The sequence below is a fragment of the Mastacembelus armatus genome, chromosome 3 (assembly GCF_900324485.2).
Source record: "Mastacembelus armatus chromosome 3, fMasArm1.2, whole genome shotgun sequence".
Classification (NCBI taxonomy): Eukaryota; Metazoa; Chordata; class Actinopteri; order Synbranchiformes; family Mastacembelidae; genus Mastacembelus; species Mastacembelus armatus.
The window spans coordinates 9,125,234-9,145,670 of NC_046635.1; the positions used below are offsets into that span (position 1 = coordinate 9,125,234).

Genomic DNA, 20,437 nt, shown 5'->3' on the forward strand with positions numbered 1-20,437 from the left:
AATACTTAATACAACTAGAATTGCCTGATTCTAGTATACAGCACTATTAAAACAAGGTCACAGTCTATCAGTGGATGGATGCATCCCAAATTTTCTCCTCAAGCCAGGCATTATTGAAACTCAGTGATGGCTCCAGAGGGAGTTGGATGGTTTATGCATGCTATGTCTTTATCTGCTGGTTTATGCATTTATGCATTTGTGGTGTGAAGTGCTTACTCAGCGCTCACTAAACTGTGGTTGTGAAAATGACGTATGGGGCTGGAGTGATGGGAGTGGGCTTCATGACTGTGGCATGTGTGACAGCTGTGACTGATCATCAGATATGCAGTCCATTGTGTGTGTATGTCTATTTTGCTTACCTGCCATTGCTAAACTGCCGAGGTGAGTGACGGAGATGGTCCGAGGGTTCCGGCCTGTCAGGTGAACGTGATCGACCACGCCCATGGGATCGATTTGAATGGTCTGATGTCAGTGAATGTATTTCTGAAATGTCTGTAATTTTAATTAAATATCTGTGCATTAGCATTTAATCAGTAACAAAAAACACATTTTAAAATTAAGAGAAAGTAAAAAATATGTCAAATGATGGAAATTATACTTTCTTAGAGTATAAATAATTATAGCTTTGTCTTTTAGAAAAACAGTCACAAATCAAATGCTAACCGCATTCAACAAGGCAAGGCTTGTCTGTTGTCTCACCATCTCTGTCAGAGTTATTAGCTGATGGGATGCTGTCATCAAGGTCAGGAATGTTGAGCAGTGTTGCTCGCTCATCTCTCTGCACCACCATCTTCAACTTGCCCTTTGATCTCTCAATCAGCTTCTTTGCATCTATCAGTGATAGGTTCTCTGTAACTGTGCCATTAATCTGCCAAAGGAAGGATAGAGGGTCAGTACCAGAAATGAATGGGTTACCGTCACATAATGATATTTCTGTAGAATTCATGGCATTCATACTTTAAAAACATTCACAAGGCTAAGAGGAATTGTGGACAGCCTTTAATAGGGAGTGGAGACGGGAACATTCAAGTTCAAACTGTAATATAATCAGGTTTGCAATACTTGGTCCAGCCAGAAACACATAAGTTGCTTTGTAACATATACAGAATATTGTCAAAACTATTGCCATTCTAAGTACTGCACTGTAACTGCATTATAACTGTGTTTCTGACTTTAAGTTATCTTTGAATTTTACTTGGTCTTAATTAATTTTATTCTGTTTAGTAATTCTTATTTTAAAGCTTGGTATTGTTTTTCTTGCCTCAGTAAGGCCCTTTAAAATGTGCTATATAAATAAAGTTGCCTTTCTTAGTATTAGTAATTCAAGTTCAACTAGAAGATTTCTCTCTTCAGAACAACTGATACAACAAAGCAGATTTAGAAAGCATCTCTTTAACACAAATGGGGATTTTCCCCCCTTAAAAAACTGACCAGACAAAAATTCAAAGGAATAATGCATGTGTGGCATTCCTACTGATGAGCCTGCATACTGATGAACTATGACCTCACTGTATGAGGCACTTTAAGCAGCTCAGACATGGCTTCTTATCATTTCATCAATATTGCTTTCTATCAACTTAACACTCACTGTCTTTCCTCTCACCTTCAGTACAACATCTCCCTCCTGAATGTTTCCATCCCTGGCAGCAAGACTCTCTGGAGAAATGTCCTTTACAAAGATGTGGCTGGCCAATCGCAATCCATATTCTGATTCAGAGGTGATAAGCACAATACAATAAAAAAAAAATAATAATAATTTGTTACAGAATTTTTTAATAACTTCAGTTTTATGTAAATTGGATAATATACACTGTGAACTTTTCAGATGCTTGAACATTGTGTTACCCACCTTCATTTTTGCGTGACTTGACAAGGGTGACTTTGGCAGGCCTGGGTGGAGCAGGTGACGCTTGTGATCGGCGATCAGAGCGTGGTGAGGCGCTCTTCTCCCGGGAAGCACTACGATCCCGCCTGCCGCTGCTAGCAAGCTCGCGATCTTGACGCCTGCCAGTGCCTGTACCTGTGCCTCCGCTTGCTCCTCCATAGGCACTTTGGCCAGCACGACCACTGTGGTGTTCATAGCCGTCTTCTTCATCACTGTCCTCTTCCTCGCGTTCTGACATTGTTTCCCTGTCCCCTGCCCGGGAAACAGGGATCTGTACTTTCCTTTTCCTACGAATGGTCTTGGAAAAAAGACAAAGTTTTGAATATTAAAGAGGACAATCAATTTCGTCACGTCAGAGATCACTGAATGTATTTGGTGCTAATTCAGGCTTGAGAAACACATTCTGTGTTTAACTTACTATCTTTGCATTTTTTCCACTTTTGCGAAGTTGCTGCACAGCATAGGCATGCTCCACATTGTCCATAGAGACAGCATTGACCATCACCACTCGATCATTTTCTCTGAAAAAAAAGGGCAAAAAATAAATAATTAAAACAGAGGACATTTGAAACATATAGAATTAAATGAAATGTGGAGATATAATGGACCCTATTTTAACTCATTCTAATGTCAGAGTGCCTGGTCCAAAATAAAAAAATTGCTATATTTCAACATTACAGCAAAAGATTTAACACCGTTCTCAAATGAAAATTACAGTAGTATAGTCATGCACTTACTGTAGCAACCCCTCTGCAGGACCTCCTTTTAACACATCAGATATTACAATAGAAGTCTCTCCACTCTGAAAATGAGGGTTGTCTCGCCCACCAGAGATGGCAATGCCAAACCCAAATCCTGGGGCCTAAACACACAGAAACACACACGACTGACTAATATGGCATTAATTACACATTTATTAAACTTGGGAAGGGGTGTGCTGTAAATGTTTGACTTGTAAAATGAAATTTGTTTAGGGCAAGTTAAGGAAGGCTTTCAAACACTGGGACATTTACTGTAGACAACAACAAAGTTACATGTTTGCAAATTATTTTGCTAATTTTCCCAGAGGTTTCCATGGAGGTTTTGAGGACTGCTGTGCTTTTGCCAACAGAAAAACCAGCACAGAGGCAGCAAGCCATGTGTTTTAAACAGCTAATCTACCACCACAAGCCCAGGAGAGCTACAAGGCTAAGAACCACAGAGCACACTGGGCTGCTCCTTCAGCCTCTATAAAGCCGCTACTAATTAGATTAGAGCAAGCCAGTCTAGACAGGTGCTCTACAAAATCCCACGGCACAAGAGCATCAAACAACTAATTTACTCTCTCAAAGCACAGCGCATTCAGAAATTTAGCATAGAATAAAACAATGAGTATATTAACGTATCAGCTCTCTCTAGGAGAATTTGGCTTTGAATTGTTTTAATAGTTAAGCTAACTATGTGACACCACAGATGGGAACACAGTGATATTCACCAACCTTTCAACTGCTTTTGAGGTTTTTTTTGTCTTACGTATATCCACATAGATGTGGATATACGTAAGACAAAAAGAACATTGCACCAAAAACTATCCTCTCCCCCTTTTCCTGCAACTGTGTTAAGGAGAAGAGCATGTTGCCAACAGGAAGGAAGTAAAATGAAGTAGTAAGGAAGTGGATGCTGAGTTTTTTCTTCCTTAGCCTTGTTTCCTGCCATCTGGGTTCCTTGACTATTGTTTCACTACCACACATCCTGCTGCTACAGCTGGCCCTCGCAGTTCAGAGTGAGAAGAGAGATGGATGGCCAGAGGACAGTGAGAAACAGGGTGGAAATAGTGAGAACACAAGACATAAAGGATTAGGATAGCAGAGACAGGCAGAGAGAGAAAAACACTAAAGAGAAGGAAGGGGAGAGTGAATTAACAAGGTGTATGCTCTTACCCTTTGAAGGGTCACTGTATGTTGTTCCCATATGACTGTTTCCTCCATCGCTGCACTCTGTAACGCACAAGAGGGAAAGAGTCATTATCCATTTCATTAGATATTGGTGATGGAGAGGTTTTAGATCAACTTTATGGTACAGTAGTTAGTGGTTGCTAGAATGCATTGTATAGATCCCTTTTGCATACACAAGGGAGCAGAATACTAGACATGCACGGCAGTGTAATGCCGTAAAATGCAGCACAACCACTAACAAAAATGATCAGTTAACACTACACATTTAAACTAATGTAGTAACTACATAGTAAGTGCTCTTTAAAATACATGATATGTATTTGTATGACATGAGAGAAGTTTTATTTTTTTCTTTTGATAAAATTCAGCCAATAAACAATGGCTTTACAGTATATGGTTTTTCATTATGCATGTGTTATGTGTGTGTGTATTTATATATATATTTTCTTACTCTTACTTAATGTTCCTGTAAGAAAGTGAGGTACTGACACAATGAGGGCACATTTAACCTGCTCAGCCTTAATGCAGTGTCAAAGAATTACTGAAAAAAAATGTCATTCACTTGTGAAATTCTGCAATCTGAACACTGCTTACATAAGCATGCCAGTCTCAAAACTACATGTACATCTAATGACTCCATAACCAGTTCAGTTTCAGTTAACAGAGTTGCCCTTTGGCTAGCAGCAAGGTAGAGTCTTGCTTATTTGCATGACTAAGTCCTGGTGTCACACAGGTCTATGTGTTAAAAAAAAAAAAAAAAAAGATTATGAATGACAGCAGCATGAGTGAACAGCCAGCAGGGGCTGACTGAGTCTGTAAAAACTGAGCAAACATTCCTATATTATTTCAGGCTGATTCATTTAAGAGGCGAAGCAAGGAAGGTATTTAGCTGCTCCTATGAACAGTCACACTGGATTAACCTGATACCAGGAGGGCACTTTTTGCTTTCACTCATTCTTTAATTCATTTACATCATACGAGTTTCTCTTCATGAAATATTCATCTTTTAGTATAGTTGTTTTTAGTTCATTTATGTATGTCGGTAGTTCATTTTGATTTACCACTGATTGCTCCTCCACATGAAGCGAGGTTAATGTTTGTCAACTATGGGTGACAAAGTTACTATTATTAGGTCAAAGAGACACTCTTCAATTTATGTCTTAGACCACAATTATTTTTATTCCCAGAGCACTTTTGTCCCCATCTTTAAATTACAGCTTTCCTCCAGTTGATGAAGCAACACTGCTGTGCTGTCCAGTCTGTCTGCCTGCAGGGAGTGACGGTACAGCTGTCTGTGGCACAGTGCTGCGTACAGCCTATTGTTGCAGGAGAGGGAAAAGACAAACACTACTACATGTGGCAGGGTGCTTATTTGCTACACCTTCTATAATCAACCCTTTAAAATAACACACCAAGTTATCTGTCCACCCTATCATTGTAATAATCTCATTCGTTCACCCCTTAATCATCACCTAATCCCGAAGTCATCGCACCCATCATCTTCAACATCATCACTGTTATTACCGTCATCACCTTCCCATACTCAAAATATACAATTTACTGGTGGTCTGCACTGCATGGCTGTTGAGAAAAAGATGTGGCCACATATGAAGCATGAAAGATAAATATTAAATCTAAATAGTCCATAATATTAACAATGAATTTACAGTACTTTCAATAATATCTGTGGATCATTCATGTTTACTCATCCGATATACATCACAATATAAACCAAAGCACTATTTCAGTCAAGCTTAAAGGTTCCTTTTTACTCCTAAATGACATGTTAAGATAAGATTTCGCTCAACAATGCTCTCATCTTTTGAGCCTTGGGCTGTGTCTGTTTGGGTGTTCTCATCATTAACACTGACAGTGGACTTGTCATCAACATTTTCTGTTCTGTTCATCTCTTTAATCAGGTCCCACTCCTGCCTGACGTACTGGCTTACACAGCGATAGCAGCCCAAACATTAGCATGTGAGCTGCTGCTGGCTGGTCCTCCACGCTCTGTGCGTCAACCTAACTGACGTGCTCTAACTCTCTTCAGCTACATGATTGGTTCGGCGCAGCACTATTTTCATTATCACCGGCTGTTCCTGCTTTCTGTCAAAACAGTGATGGACTGAGATGTTAGAACAAAGTGGGTGATAACCGTAAACACATGCAAAACTTGTGCCTAGCTACTCAGTCTTATATTTCTGTTGTGTGATTGGCAGTGAAGACCTGTCCATATCAAATAAAATATGGCCAGCTTTCATCATTGAGATCGACCTGTTGCGATGCAACATAAAATTCAATATTTTGCACAGCTGAACTAAAAACCATTACTTATCTGAGCTATAATATCTGAAGTAAGAAAAATTTGGCTGTATGTAATCTGTTCTTGGAGTTCAGACCAAACAATACAAATATGGTGTTACAATATTTAAATATCTACCTAGTAACAGGTAACCTACAGGGAATTACAGTTCATTTAAGTGCAGTGTATGAAAGGGGAGATGGTGTAGGTCATTAGAAAGATACCTGCCAAGTAGAAGACAAGATGACCACACACTCAAATACATATTTTTATTATAAGTGATGTTTCAAGGCAAAAATGTGTAAAGCTGAACAGGCAAATGAGCAAATGGCCATGTAAACACTACCCTGGCTTCATTTACTGTAGGTTTCCTGATCTGGGTTTGTGCTTCAATCTTCCCTTTTCTCCACTGAACTGTATGACATTGTTCAGTTGGCCTGTAGAATACACAGTTAACCCTTTGACCCTAATTTCCATGGCAGCTCCATGAGGATGTTATTTATGTCCATAACTGTCACAAAGGGCTTGGGTGTCCCCCCTCTCTATTTTCCTCCACTGTCTGCCCCTATGACTTCCACAGAAATGCTACTATTGTGTGAAGGGATCTGACCCATTTAACCACAACCCCCTAAAATTTCCAAAGATATACACTCCTAAAGTGTTTTGTAATATATTCATCCATCCATTCATCTGCCCAACAGTCCAGGCAGAGAGAGAGGGGCTACACCATGAGAAACCGCAGCATGCTGGGGTCATGAGACCAGGTTAGTCAGGCAAGCAGGTGGCCTTGTCCTTGAACTGTGGGTTCCACTGTCTGACAGGGAGAGGGAGGTGCAAATGTGAGCAATGTACCTAAAACTGCACCAGATGACACATTGAAGGACCTGTTTTCATCCTACATACACAAAGTGTTGATAACCATAACCATATATTCAGAAGCAACCCAAAAGAAGAGACCTGTAAACCTTCTGTGTAGAACACTTTTTGCACCACCATGCCTCAGCCCACTGAAAGGCCTCACACAGCCTCCCTGTACACCCCCTTATGGCTAATACACTCTCACTGTACTCCCTAGTAAAGCTTGGGAGGTTTACAGTACAGGGAGGGTGTATTAGCCATAAGGGTGTAGGCATGATTACGCCTTCAGAGGCAATTGGTCAACTATGTAAGTCATCAACAAGACAGGAGACTTGTACACTAATAGTCTGATGTCAATTAGATTTCTATAAAACATTTGCGCGCTGTATGAAAGAAGAATAATTTAATGTCCGATAAAACTTGAATTTCCCTTTGGGGACTAATACAGTTTATCGTATCTTGATGCATGCTTGCAGTGTGCCAGCTGTACTTTCCATCATGTTATAATAGCTGAAAAAAAAAAAAGATTTAATTGCTTACACTGTTTCTTGACTTGGGCTTAATACACTAAATGGATTATAATAATACTGTACACATTAGTGTCTTCTGTTGTGCCAAAGTGTATGGAAATGTGTAAATACTGCATAAGGTCAAATATTCATTCATTCATTTTATAGCAGGCTATTTATTATAAACTGAAAGGCAAGACAGGAACATATCAGTCTCTTAGGCTGATTAGAAAAGTTACTCTACTGGGACTATAGCTGTATCTCTCAGATGAGATTATTATAGTAATTAATCACTGCAATGTGAAGTGATGATAAACAGGCTGGTTGATTGAGTGTGAAATATAAGGAGAGAAGACAGACGATCATGCCAACACAAGGGCTGATTAAGAGACATCAGAAGAATAACAAACTGCTTACTTTCACCTTGTGAATAACAGCAAATAATTAATATGCAATATAAATGAAGGAGCCCAAAGTGATCTGTCCTAAAATAAAACCTGCAGGGAGGAATTTCCACATGGAAAAGATTTCACCAGATATGGCTCAATGTCAAAAGCCAATTTGGTTATCTGGTGTATTTTGTTACAGGAACATTTTAGACCATACAAAAGCAAAGATCACAGAACACATACAGCCAAGACAAACACAAACACAAGTGTGTCTCATTTTTTGGAATAAAACAATAATAAAATCACTGATGGGAACAAAGGATGAGGTTTATCTCTAGAGTCACAGAGTTGTGTGAAACAATGGTGTGCTTGATGTTACACAAACTGACTGCAGCCTAGTGTATTTATACATCCATGTTAGTCAGACTTGAGCTCTAGCCAGCAAGGCCCAGGGCTGGGAAACAAAGAGCAACCATCAAAACACACACATGTACTTGTCAGTCCGTCCGTCCGTCCACGCGCGCACGCGCGCGCGCGCACGCACACACACACACACACACACACACACACACACACACACACACACACACACACACACACACACACACACACAAGCCATGATCTAGCACTACAGGGCCCCTTTGTTCATGCAGCAGCCAGCCTGGCTTGGCCCTGACAGGCCCTCCATAACACACAGTTCAGTACTGAGGAATATATTCTGCTCAAGCCCTTTAAAAGTAGAGACAAATGCAGTTTTTTGGGGCATACTGCTGAACTGTGTGGAAAAGTTTGCTGTGAGATAATATTAATCTGCTGTAGAATATTACAATAAATAGGGCAAGCATGCAAATTTTCAATAAATGTCTCTCTTTACCGTCTTCAAACATGTTCACATTTATAGAAATTGAGCACACACTACACCAACATGTGTACACAGTAAGTTGATCCATTAAAGGGGGGGGGGGATTCAGCTGATGAGCATCATTGGACTTTTGAGAAATAGTGTCATTCAACCAGAAACAGCCACAAACATGCTGACCTGGGTCATATTTATCGCTAGTTCCCCCCCAATGAGTACATATAGCAGGTTCAGAAGAAGCACAAAACGATGCTTCACCAATGAAACCATTGTCCAGTAATACATTACTCATGACCTTCCTTCATCTAACTTCCCTTCATGTGAACCACAGGAATGTTTCATACAGTGGGTGTATCAAACAAGACCTAAGATCTACTTTTTAAGGAAAATGAATAGGAGAAAAATGTGGGAGGAATAAAGAAAAAAGTTGAAAGAAAAGGCTGAAGAACTAAATGACTGACATTTCTGCCACAGAGTGAGAACAATTCATTATTCACATCAGGCTATTCTGCGATATAAATACTAAGCTATACCCCAGTGATTGTCTAGATGACAACAAGCATGAGGTAAAATTCTAACAAGCTTTAGGTCAGTGTGCCTGCTCTTTTCTGATAGCCCAAGGCAGGATGTAAGCAAGAGCAACCACAGCACCCACAGGAAAACACTCTACTTCCTGTTTGCAGGAAATAGCTTCAGCTTCCAGCAAGCTCCATGTGCACATTACTGAAAATTCCTCCTAGTATAACTCACCTTATCTTACAACCGCCAACTCAAAAAAAAAAAAAAAAGTCTTACTATCTATGGAGAGGGTGGTATAGACCAAATGGTCACTGCATTAAAGTCCAGGAGTGCAAAAAAAAAAAAAAAAAAAAATTATGAAGGCTGTTTATCTCACTGTTTTGATTCAGATACACCAAGATCACATAGTTGTTACTAGTTGGTCTTTGTTTTTTCTTCATGTCCATTAGGCACTCCTGTAAACACAGATACATGGGCAACATCATCCAGATACAGCTTTTTACGAGGGTAAAAGAGAGGGGGAAAAACCCATTCCTTCCTTACACAAATACACGCAGTTAGAATACTGCTAGAGTATTGGTGGGATCAAAACACTGCAACAGAAACACCTGGTGTGGCTGCATGCTTTGCAGACCTACAGACACATGGATAAGAAAAGAAGAACAGAAGATAAGACACATTGTAGGCCCAACTTTAGACTGGCAGCTCCCAGAGAAACACCACCCTGTTCCTACAGCTCCCCCATTGCTGGGGCAATTGCATCCATGGTAATGATATCTCCCTTTTTAATGGACCCAAAGGAAAGAGTGAGGCAGTAGTAACCTCGAGCAGCACATAATTAGACAAATACAGTATACACAGGCTTTTTCTGGAAGGAAATGACACAACAGTGAACACGTGCAAATGCATGGAAGTCACCATGGAAGCTTTTACATCCTGTTAGATTAACATGTACAATACATGTATGACAGCAAGACCAGAAAAATAACTGCTGTCACCTTCAAACACATGAATTCAGCAGTAGCCATTTTTAGGGCAGGTTGTGACTGTGATGGGAGGGGAGACAGCTGGAAATGTGTGCACACACATGGTTGTGCAGATGAGGGCAAGTAGCCAATAGGCAGATGACGACGACGATGATGCAGAACCTCAGTCAGCAATGATGTACTGTTGTGCTGACATGCTCGAATATGCTTGAGTTAATTAGTTTCAAACAGCAGCTCTCCTCTGTCAAACAGCTCCATTAAAAACCCCTTTATCAGGACTGTCCTCAACACACACACACTCACACACACACCTCTGACTGAAAACTATCTGACACAGAGCCACTGCTAGCATAGAGAGGGTAGGAATAAAATACAAAACCTATAATCCAGGCTTTTGGATTAAAACGTTAATCTGAGCCTTGCTTCCCTCTGAAGTCTGCTGCTGCTGTCTCATGAAAGCAGACAGGATGAGATGGATAAAAGAATGGACGAATGATATATGGATGCTTGGCTGCAGAACTGAAGCAAGCATCTTACGGCATACTGTAGAGACATCCATTCATCCATCTATTGCAGCAGCACAGAGTTCTGAGGGTTATACCTTATTTAGGGTCACAGGGATCTGCTGGATCCTATCCCAGCTCTCATCAGGAGAAAAGCAGGGGTGCGCCCTGGACAGGTCGCGAGTCCATCGCAGGTCACTTTGACAGACAGATGAAGGTAATACTGAAGTAGCAGGGAAGATTCATAAACACACTGTCTTAATATGGTTGCAACCTGCCAACTCACAGATGATTAGCCCATCTATGTTTTGTCACTTTATGGAGAGATTACCCATCTGAAGAGAGCTAGTCGAAACTGTGGTTTAGGCTGTGGTAAAAATCTGCCACTGACAACTTCAGATTTTTACCCCTGCCATAAAATATAACACCAGTACAGCTGACTGTGAAGATATTTTGTGAGTCAAAATCTTGCTGATTGCAAAAACTGCTGATCCAAAGCAGTTACACCCAGTGAGGTACACATGTTTTTAATTTGTAAAAGGAAAAAAGGCTGCTGGTATGGTTTTGGTATATGACAGATATTCTCAAGTGTGGGTTATAGAACCAGTACTGAGAGATACAAAAAAGAAATCACTATATCCTAAATATATAGCTGCTAAACTGCTCACAACGGTTTTATGTATTATGCTTAATATTTATAAAACTTAAAATGAGAGTTATTCTCCACTGGAGAGAGTCATGTTGCTACAGATAAGCCTCATTGAGACAGAAAATCTCTTTTACAGGAAGTTACAAAACATTACATGCACCTCTAATGAATAAGATCAAATATGATTACAGGAGTTATCTTTTGAATAATACTGACTCATGAGCATGTTGGTTAAATACATGACAAGCAGCAAACACTGTACATAAGTGACTATAGTGTTAATTGTGGTAGCTTCTAATATAATGTTTAATGTCTATATCCAATTTATATGCTTAATTCAATAAATATGAAATATGAAAGCAATGTAAATCTAGTTAAATAGAGCACGGGCAAAACTGAAGCCTCTGGATGAGGTGGAGGCACTGACCACAGTGCAGCTCCACAGTGTTGATGTGCAGTGGGCTGTTCACATCTATTCACTGACCCAGGCACACAGTTATGGTGGGCTAGCATCTCATATGCAATGTATCCAGCAGCAAAGTCATCCTAGCTCAACCATAACTGTTCACTGCCTGGAGAGACAGAATGAGTGTTGAGGTCACAGAGGAGAGCACTAACTTCTGGTGGGATTCTGACTATGATTATTTCCGTACGTTTAATTCAAGCTATGCATTTCAAAAGGTCAAAATTTCAAATATTTGGGATGTGAGGGTCAATCCTCACAAGAAATCGGTTAGAAAATTGCTGAGTCTATTTAAGGCATGACTGTCTTACTTTACTTACTGTGACCCTTTATTATGTGCAACAAACATTTTCTTCCATCAGTTAATAATAATTAACAATAATGAAGTCAAATTCAATACCTTAAAAAGGGTCAGGTTGATGTCTTTGTTGACTCAAAAGTTGTGGGAGAAAATTGCTTCATGGGTAAAGAATTGACCCAAACATTTAACAGCCACTGTTATCAGCATTTACTGATACCATTGATTTTTTCATATGTGAACTGAATTAGAGTAGATATAGGGCAAAGTACAGAGTGCTGTAAGGGTGATAAAGGTGATAAACTTGTTTTTACAGGTTCTGGTTATATGCATACAAAAACACACACGAACACACACCACACACCTTTGTGTCTGTGGAAACAAGCTGTAAGCAAAGGCATTGAGAACGATAACCAGATCCAGCACTGGAACATTTGGATTCAGCCAATCACCACATACACAAGTATCAGTATTCCCACCCTACCCCACCCAGGAATGTGCAGATAAGCAAACAACGGCCAACTCTGCCTCTCATTCCAAACAAATTCCTGTACGTTTTCCTTGGCTCACACTCAGGATCTTTCTACTCAATCTCCTTCTATGTTTCATTTTGTCTCCTGCATTTTCTCAAGGCCAACACAACCAGTGAACGAAATGTAATAACATAATGTGACATGATGTCAGGAAACCACAATACAGTATCAAGTGACTGTAAAAGATTTTTAGTTTGGTAACAATAAAAACAATGATTACAATCATGTTTATTTAGTTTGTGAGAAGTATAATTGCCCTGTGTTGTGATACATTTTGTTACAGGAGGTGACACTTTGATCTGGATAAATGAGCAAACACGATTGCTTACTGACTTTTTTTCCTAACTCCAGTCCATTAAACTGCAGACACAACTACAGACATCTAAGCAGATGCTTAGACAAGACATTCAGAAACAAAAGTACTTTTTTAAAATCTTATTTTAGGTCATACTGTCCCATAAAAGCTACATTTACATTAAAACAAAGTAAATTTAAAAGAATTTTAAACAATGGTCCATCTAAGACCAGAAAATGTTTTTCAAATATTTAAAGAGTCAAGTTTTTAAAACTTGAATATTTTAGACAACTAGGGTTTTATCTTTAAAAACAAAAAGTCACTGTTTTTCACCAGCACCTGGATATAACATGATAAAGAGGTCAGAATATAATTTTATTACAGCGCCAAATACAAAGAAGAAACATGCTTCAGCAACCAAAGTCCTAATCTTCAAATAATTGTCTAATCATTTCTGGCAAACAACAAGTAGAATTTTAGTTTGGCATTTCAATCCCAAACATCTACACCTCTGCAGAACTTTATCCTGATGGATGTAACAGAAACACCTGGTGTGGCACGCATTTGCATGAACCTCCCCATGGAAATCCAAACCTCTCATTGCAACATACAAGCAAGGATAGCAGCTTGTTAAAGGTCACAAGCCAAGCAGAACAGAGTTTTGAGGGTTATAACAGTGTGAGTTTGTGAATATTGAGAAACCAAAACATTGGCATTCCCAGAGTTTGTAAATCATGGTTTCCATAGATATTTCCAGCATGGACAACTCTAGAGTGTCATGTGCTATGGAGAAACTACAATGATTATGATAAGAGCAGCATTTGGATGTTTAAACAAAACTTGGAGCAAGCAACTGGAACATTTCAGAATGACGCAAATTATAATGCCTTTCAAATTTTAAATTGCACAACATGTTTCAAACTACAAAACTCAGCGCCACAACTCAGTCTGCAGAGTCACATGGTGCCATAAAACAAGAGGCCAGGCCTACTCAACGGCATTCCCAAGCTTGTGAGGATTTTTCTACAATAGGCATGTTGTGAGGCAGAATCTATAGTGAATTAATGAGTTACTGTTGAAACAGCTATTTTCCCACCGCTTAACTGGCAACACAATTACCATTTCCCCATGGGATGAGAGATAGAGGGGGTACATGCATTCTTTAATGAGATGTACTAGCAGTGAAAGATAACACATAAATGACTTCTAATGACATCTTAAAAAAAAAAAAAAAAGACTCCTTAGCACCCTTACTAGAGAGGAAGCCTTCCACCCCAGTGCACCAAACGAACTGATTGCAATGTGCAAAGAATAAATGAGGCAAATCTGTAATGAAACCTTATAATCTTGTTACTTTGCTTGAGTAAGGCTGGCAGTGGTAGCTTCCTAACAGGAATGATGGAAACACAATTATCCTGGTTTTTTTTTTTGTTTTTTGTTTTTTAAAATCACGCTCTTTTATCACTTATCCAAAGATTAATAAAAACCATGTCAGGGTTTTGTTTATGTCAGATACGCAGTTCAGATTTAATATAAAGCAATTCCAAAAAGGACTGATAGCTGAATGTATCAACATTAAGAAGATAAAATCAGAATAGAAGCTTCCTTTATATCACTTCCTATATTTGATATCTGAAAAAAGACAGTGTTTCCCTATTGTCATATCAGTAACTAAAACATCTAGCTCATGTTTATTTTGTGCATTTGGCAGCTCACCAGCTTGCAACTTGCTTGAAATACTGTGTGAGTACTAAAGACATGCACAGGACATTTTGACAGCTGATGTATGTGGAGCAAACACACACAGCAATGCACAGACATTTGGCTTTTCATGGCCAATATGCTACTTTAAAAACGCCTGTCTCAGCACCATTGGAGGCTCAGAGCAGATCCCAGGGACTTCCCTAATCCACACTATAGAAAGAAGAAACAGGAAAGAATAAGACTACAGGAATACATATCTGTATGAGTGAACCTTTTTTGACAGCACTACTATGTTTGATGTTCTATGTTGCATTTTCTAGACCAGGGGTCTCAAATTCCAGTCCTCAAGGGCCACTGTCCTGCTTGTTTTCTAACTGTCCACTGCAGATTATCTGTAACAGATGTGTTCAGCCAATCAGACGCTACAAGGGCAGGGATAGTTGGAAAAGAAGCAGGACAGGCACTTGAGGACAGGAGTTTGAGACCCCTGTTCTAGACTATGTGAAAGAGAAAAGCTCTTACATCTTGGAACACTAATAGCACAAAGCTAAATATTACAGGTTTAAAATTTCAGGACATTAGAAAAAGATCATGTCCTGCACAGGATAATGCAATGAACTTTTCTTTTACACTAAAACAGAGGAAATGATTGTAACACAGGCACACCAAATTAGCAGGAACAGGGCGTGAGGATGACCACAAAGTTGTTTACAGAGAACACACACAAATGGTCAATGATGACGATGGATGGTGAGAAATCTAGTCAATACCAGAGTGTAGGGAGTGAAATGCTTAACGTCTAAGCATGTCACACTTACCACATGTTCACTTTTGTGCGCACACAGATAAACAAAACATTTAATGGGCAGAGGGACAGTTCTAAATGTTAGAGAACAAAATAATTTTGCCAAAATGTAGTGTAAAACAAAAGAAACATTTTGCTCATTATAATTTCCATCATCACAAGTGTCTCTAAAACAGGCAATATAGATTCCCTTAGTCTGACATCTGGGAAATTTACACACCTAAATATTGCTAGTAAAGACATTGTCTCCCACAGGCTGATGACTCGGTTTCCCAGACAGAAAGACAGTGAGACCCAGACAGACTCCCAAAACCGTGGAAGATAAGCAAATGAACACACAGTGGCGTCTGTGTGCGTAGGCATGTAGGGCAACAAGCCTTGGGATGAATCTGTTCCAGCCTCTTCCTCCTTTCCCTAACCAGCTGAGCCACAGCTGCCATATTCACACTCTCTTGTCCCTCTCTGCTTCTCCTCTCTTCACCGTCTCTCTGTTTCACACAGACAAAACACCCTGTGTCAAATCCCTTATGTCTGTAGTGGGAATGATAAATCCCTGCAGAGACCTGCCGTGCCGTGCTAGAAAGGTTGCAGAGCTAGCTTGGAGTGGCACATCTTTGCTAAGCTGGCTGTTTGATAAGGGACAAGACAGGGCTGAGAGATATGGCCAAAAGGTTTTTTTTTTTTTTTGTTTTTTTTTTAACATAAATCAATATTGATGATTATTAATGAATGCATATCAATATAGATAATGTATGTCAATATATACATAGCATTTATAAGGACACACATTCTATATGTATGTGTGTGTGTGTGTGTATGTTACCTGTGAAGGACACACAATTTGTTTTGGTTAGTCTCATTAAGTTTGTTATGGCCATAATGTGTTGCCATTGTGTTTTCACAACAGCAACACATCACACAAAAGATCAACATGTTTTGCTAAACATATTGCACAGTTGTACTGGCAAAGGTACTTAATTATGTGAGCCACATAAATAAATAAAAGTATATAAAAAACTGACTCACTCAAGGTAAATACATGAATAGGAAAAATGTGACAACTGGGCTGTTCCAATTATTGAAAAGGCTCAGTTTTAAGCACCCTGTCAAACACTGGTAGAAGTGCAAAAATGAACACATGAGCAAAACAATAAATATTATTATATTATAGTCTGGGACACTGCTTCTGGCTTTAACAATGCTCTGCAGCAGCTCACAGTGTTCTGACCTGTGTTGAACACACACTCAGAGAGAGGGAACAGGTATTAAGGCTAGGAACAGGTTTTCTCTAAAGATCATCCACCAGGCTACGAGGACTGATGTCAAGGTGTAAACAAGTTATTGAGTTGAGCCTTAACAGCTCACTCATTTGTGACATAGGATTATCTGAAGGGCAAATAGTGGCTTTTCAACTGGTGGAAAAGGATTGCTGTGTTTCCTGCTTTCCTTGGCACAGGTCACTTTTCCAGCGGATATTGCAGTGACACTTATCCAGTTTTAGACCTCCGAACTATTGACGCTGTATGGCCTTTCTGCCACAGTTCCATATCCCTGTGTGATACAGTAACTCTCCTCCTAGCTGCTTATTTTAAAAGTTTCAAATCACGTGTTTTTTTTTTTTCTTTTTTTAATTCTTGTTTTTCAACTGGTCCCACAAAGCTACCTAATGCTACTGCAGTGGGCTCATAAGGTGATCATGATCTGCCATGTGATTATGATTATAGTCAGTGCATCGCCACCTCCCACTTCTTCCTGTCACCATTTTACCTCTTTAATAACCCCTCCCCACATCACCTCCTCTCTCAGAAGACATTTTCTGTTTTCCTTCTTTTTCTGTCTTTGCTATCTGCCTGCCTCCTGCTGTGTCTCTGCCCTGGCTTTCTCTCCCAAGATGAGTGGATAAGCAGCTGAGATATCCTTTCTCAGCACACACCTATTTCTCTTTTTCAAGTGAAACCTTTAGCAGTCAAGTGTATTAAATTAGTGTTATCTGGCCATGATCTTACCTAAACTTACTCGGTATGTGTTTCATGAACACATACTTGTGTTCAGACTCAGGCAGGTCACAGACGGAGCCAAACCAACCAAAAATACTAAAGCCCAGTTTAACCATCAAGCCCCCAGCTAGTAGCAGGCATCTTATATTGTAAAGGAGATAATCATACCTGCCCTCCTTAAGGGCTGGGAGGACTCTGAACCAAGGGCCTATATGTCAGCAGGTCTAAGTGAGAGAGCTTATGTGCTACATGTATCAGTGTGTTTTACATCTTGGTTTCTTTCTAGACTGAGGCTGCATGTGGACACTGACTGTGTCTTTTATGGTTCTCAACTCATCCTTTATAATAATGGACAGCAGATGCTGTGTACCTTGACAGCCATTGCCCTCGAACATAGGATTTTCTCAAAATGACTTCCCTGTGACATTTTTGGATATTGACCCCAGCCTTTATATCGTTCAGTCCTTTCTCTTCTATTTAATACCACTGCACACAAGAATTTGCATTCACATTCTGCATTCACACAGCAGCATGATCTGTGAGTGTCCATGTCATGTCAATGTTGTCATCTGCCCCTGTTAAAAGCGTGTCAACAGAATTTTGGATAAATGCTTTATAAACTCCTGGTGAAACTACTTGTCACAGACACCAGACATTAGTTGCTCCATCCTCTGCTCATTTCTTGTCACCTCAGCCCTGAGTCTCCAAAAACGGCAGGAAACTGAGGACACACAAACACACCACCAGGACTCTCTTCCTCTCCCGACCACTCGGCCCTCTAATTACATTTCCCTCCTTCAGTGATGTAAATGGAGATGTGTAATCATCAAAGCAAAATAGAGCCTGCTGTGCAACTCTAATTAATACAAACTGCTCTGTTATAATGTGTTTTCCACTTATTTCAGTCTGTCCTCTCTAAACAAACGTCTAAAGGCTAGAGGGACCATCAGTGTTCTAAATTACATTTCTTTTTTAACAAAGTATGTGAGAATGGCTGAAGGCCAAACAAGAATGAGAACAGAATTTACTCTAGTGAAAAAGACTTCAACTCTTCGGTGTAATAATGTGATTTTCAGATAGATTTGGTACCAGGCTAGTTTTCACATAACTTTGGAACCAGTAACAGCCCTTTCCTCTCTTACCGGTGTCATGGCAGGAACTTCAGCACCAAAGAGAAAGATATTTCCCTTTTTAAATTCACAGAAACACATCCTCCTCTAAACAGTAATTAATGTTAATGGATATTTGGGTGTCCTTAAACTAAAAGGTATCTTTAACAAAGCTCAGGGTAGTCAATGTGCTTTCCATCATTCCACCTTAATTGTTTCCACAACTGAGTGATTGCTAAATACTGAAACATCATACTAACCTAATGACACTATTAGTACATAGCATTGTGCAACAACAGCATTACTGACCTCTAAAACATGACATCAACACACCCATAATTGTTGCTGTGTAAGACAGAGCCACAACATTTTATTACAGTTTATCATTAACTGTAGCTTTACATGTTACATACCTACTACCACTAGTTTTATGGCAGTTTATTGTACCAGTTTCTCAGGTGAGGCTATAAATAAGGATATTCAGTAATGATCTGCAGAAAAGGCTAACACAGCGGAAAGAGTTTGATGCTTAATGTGTTTACTATCTTTGCACTGCTGCTAATCAGAGCAGTCACCCCTACGCAGAAGTTTCTGTGTCTTGTGTGATTAAGGAGTCACAGCTTTACTAGGCTTTATTTGGCTGGGCAACAAAGAAATACAAAAGTAAAATGTAAACGACTTTCTACCAATATTGAAACATTTCAGAATATTTCTTTATTTAATAATATATCCCATGAAAACCTCACATGTACTGTAGTTATTTAATGTTAACACAGTACTCATTAATGCTTCTTTTTAAAACATCTTTATAGTATTTTGTTAATAGGTTTTTATTATTCTTGAGGTTATTAATTTGAGCAGAAATTAATTTTAATGATAACATACAATTTCATCATTACATTATAAGTCTACTGGTATGCAATAAAGTATAATAAAGAATTACTGCGTAACCCTAACAATAGTAGGATTGCTCCGAAAATCATTGCATCATGTTTCTGCTTTTCAGGAAAAATTATTAAAGAGAGCCACTATGAAAATACTGAGTGATATGAGCCATTGAACACAGATTAACTTGGAGGAACTTCTGTTTTAATACTTAAAAACATGTGTGTGTGAAAGGTTAGCTATAACTGATATAGAGTGGGCTTATTCCTATCACAATCGCAGGCTATCCACTCATCACAACCAAGCTGCCCATCCTGCCTATAAACAATCATGACTTAAACATGCCTATAAACAATCATGACTTCTTCCTCGCCTATATCCCCCATTTTACTTTTCATCCAAATGAGAACAATTTGATCTGTTTTTTTTTTCCATAAACACAGCACTGGAAACTTTATATTCTGAAGCAGCAACAGGAAATGTAGTCTTAATTACAAAGATTCATGACAATTCAGTGCTTGATAAAAGTCTACAGCAAGATCATGACATTTTTTTAGCCCTTTTGCCCTAAGGAAGTGCATTCTCTGAACTGTCATTGAGGTCTTGTAGTTTCACTTTTAATACTAAGCAAGCAAAGTGTCTGAAAATCCTTCCTACTTAAATAAAATACTTGAACAGATTTCCAATATAATATGGAATATTAAGAAATTAAAGATGAAACACTGGAATTACTAATAAGCACATGCAATCCCTTTTGTCTCATTATCTGCTTAAAGGATAATCTCATGCATAATAATTAGTAAGTTTGCTGTCGAGGTGTAACCAAGGCCATAATATACAGTCCAGTACTACGTCACCAGCTGAGAGGATGGTTTCGTCTAACTGGAACAACCGCCCAAACCTGAATATCACCTACTCTGTTAGACAAACACAGCACATTCCTCACTTGTCAAACTGA

The 20,437-nt window shown here is 39.2% G+C and overlaps 1 protein-coding gene across 6 annotated transcripts in view; it reads right to left on the minus strand.

Moving 5' to 3' along the window:
* tjp1a (tight junction protein 1a) overlaps positions 1-20,437 on the minus strand; it is a 46,703-nt gene that overhangs the window by 24,733 nt on the left and 1,533 nt on the right. For all 6 annotated transcript variants that reach the window (XM_026319716.2, XM_026319714.2, XM_026319720.2 and 3 more), the window contains exons 2-8: positions 3,805-3,861; positions 2,623-2,747; positions 2,304-2,406; positions 1,850-2,183; positions 1,604-1,707; positions 700-868; positions 360-492 (exon numbers count right to left, since the gene is read on the minus strand). In XM_026319716.2, coding sequence (XP_026175501.1) covers positions 360-492; positions 700-868; positions 1,604-1,707; positions 1,850-2,183; positions 2,304-2,406; positions 2,623-2,747; positions 3,805-3,861 — 1,025 coding nt within the window. The remainder of the gene's footprint in view (positions 1-359; positions 493-699; positions 869-1,603; positions 1,708-1,849; positions 2,184-2,303; positions 2,407-2,622; positions 2,748-3,804; positions 3,862-20,437) is intronic.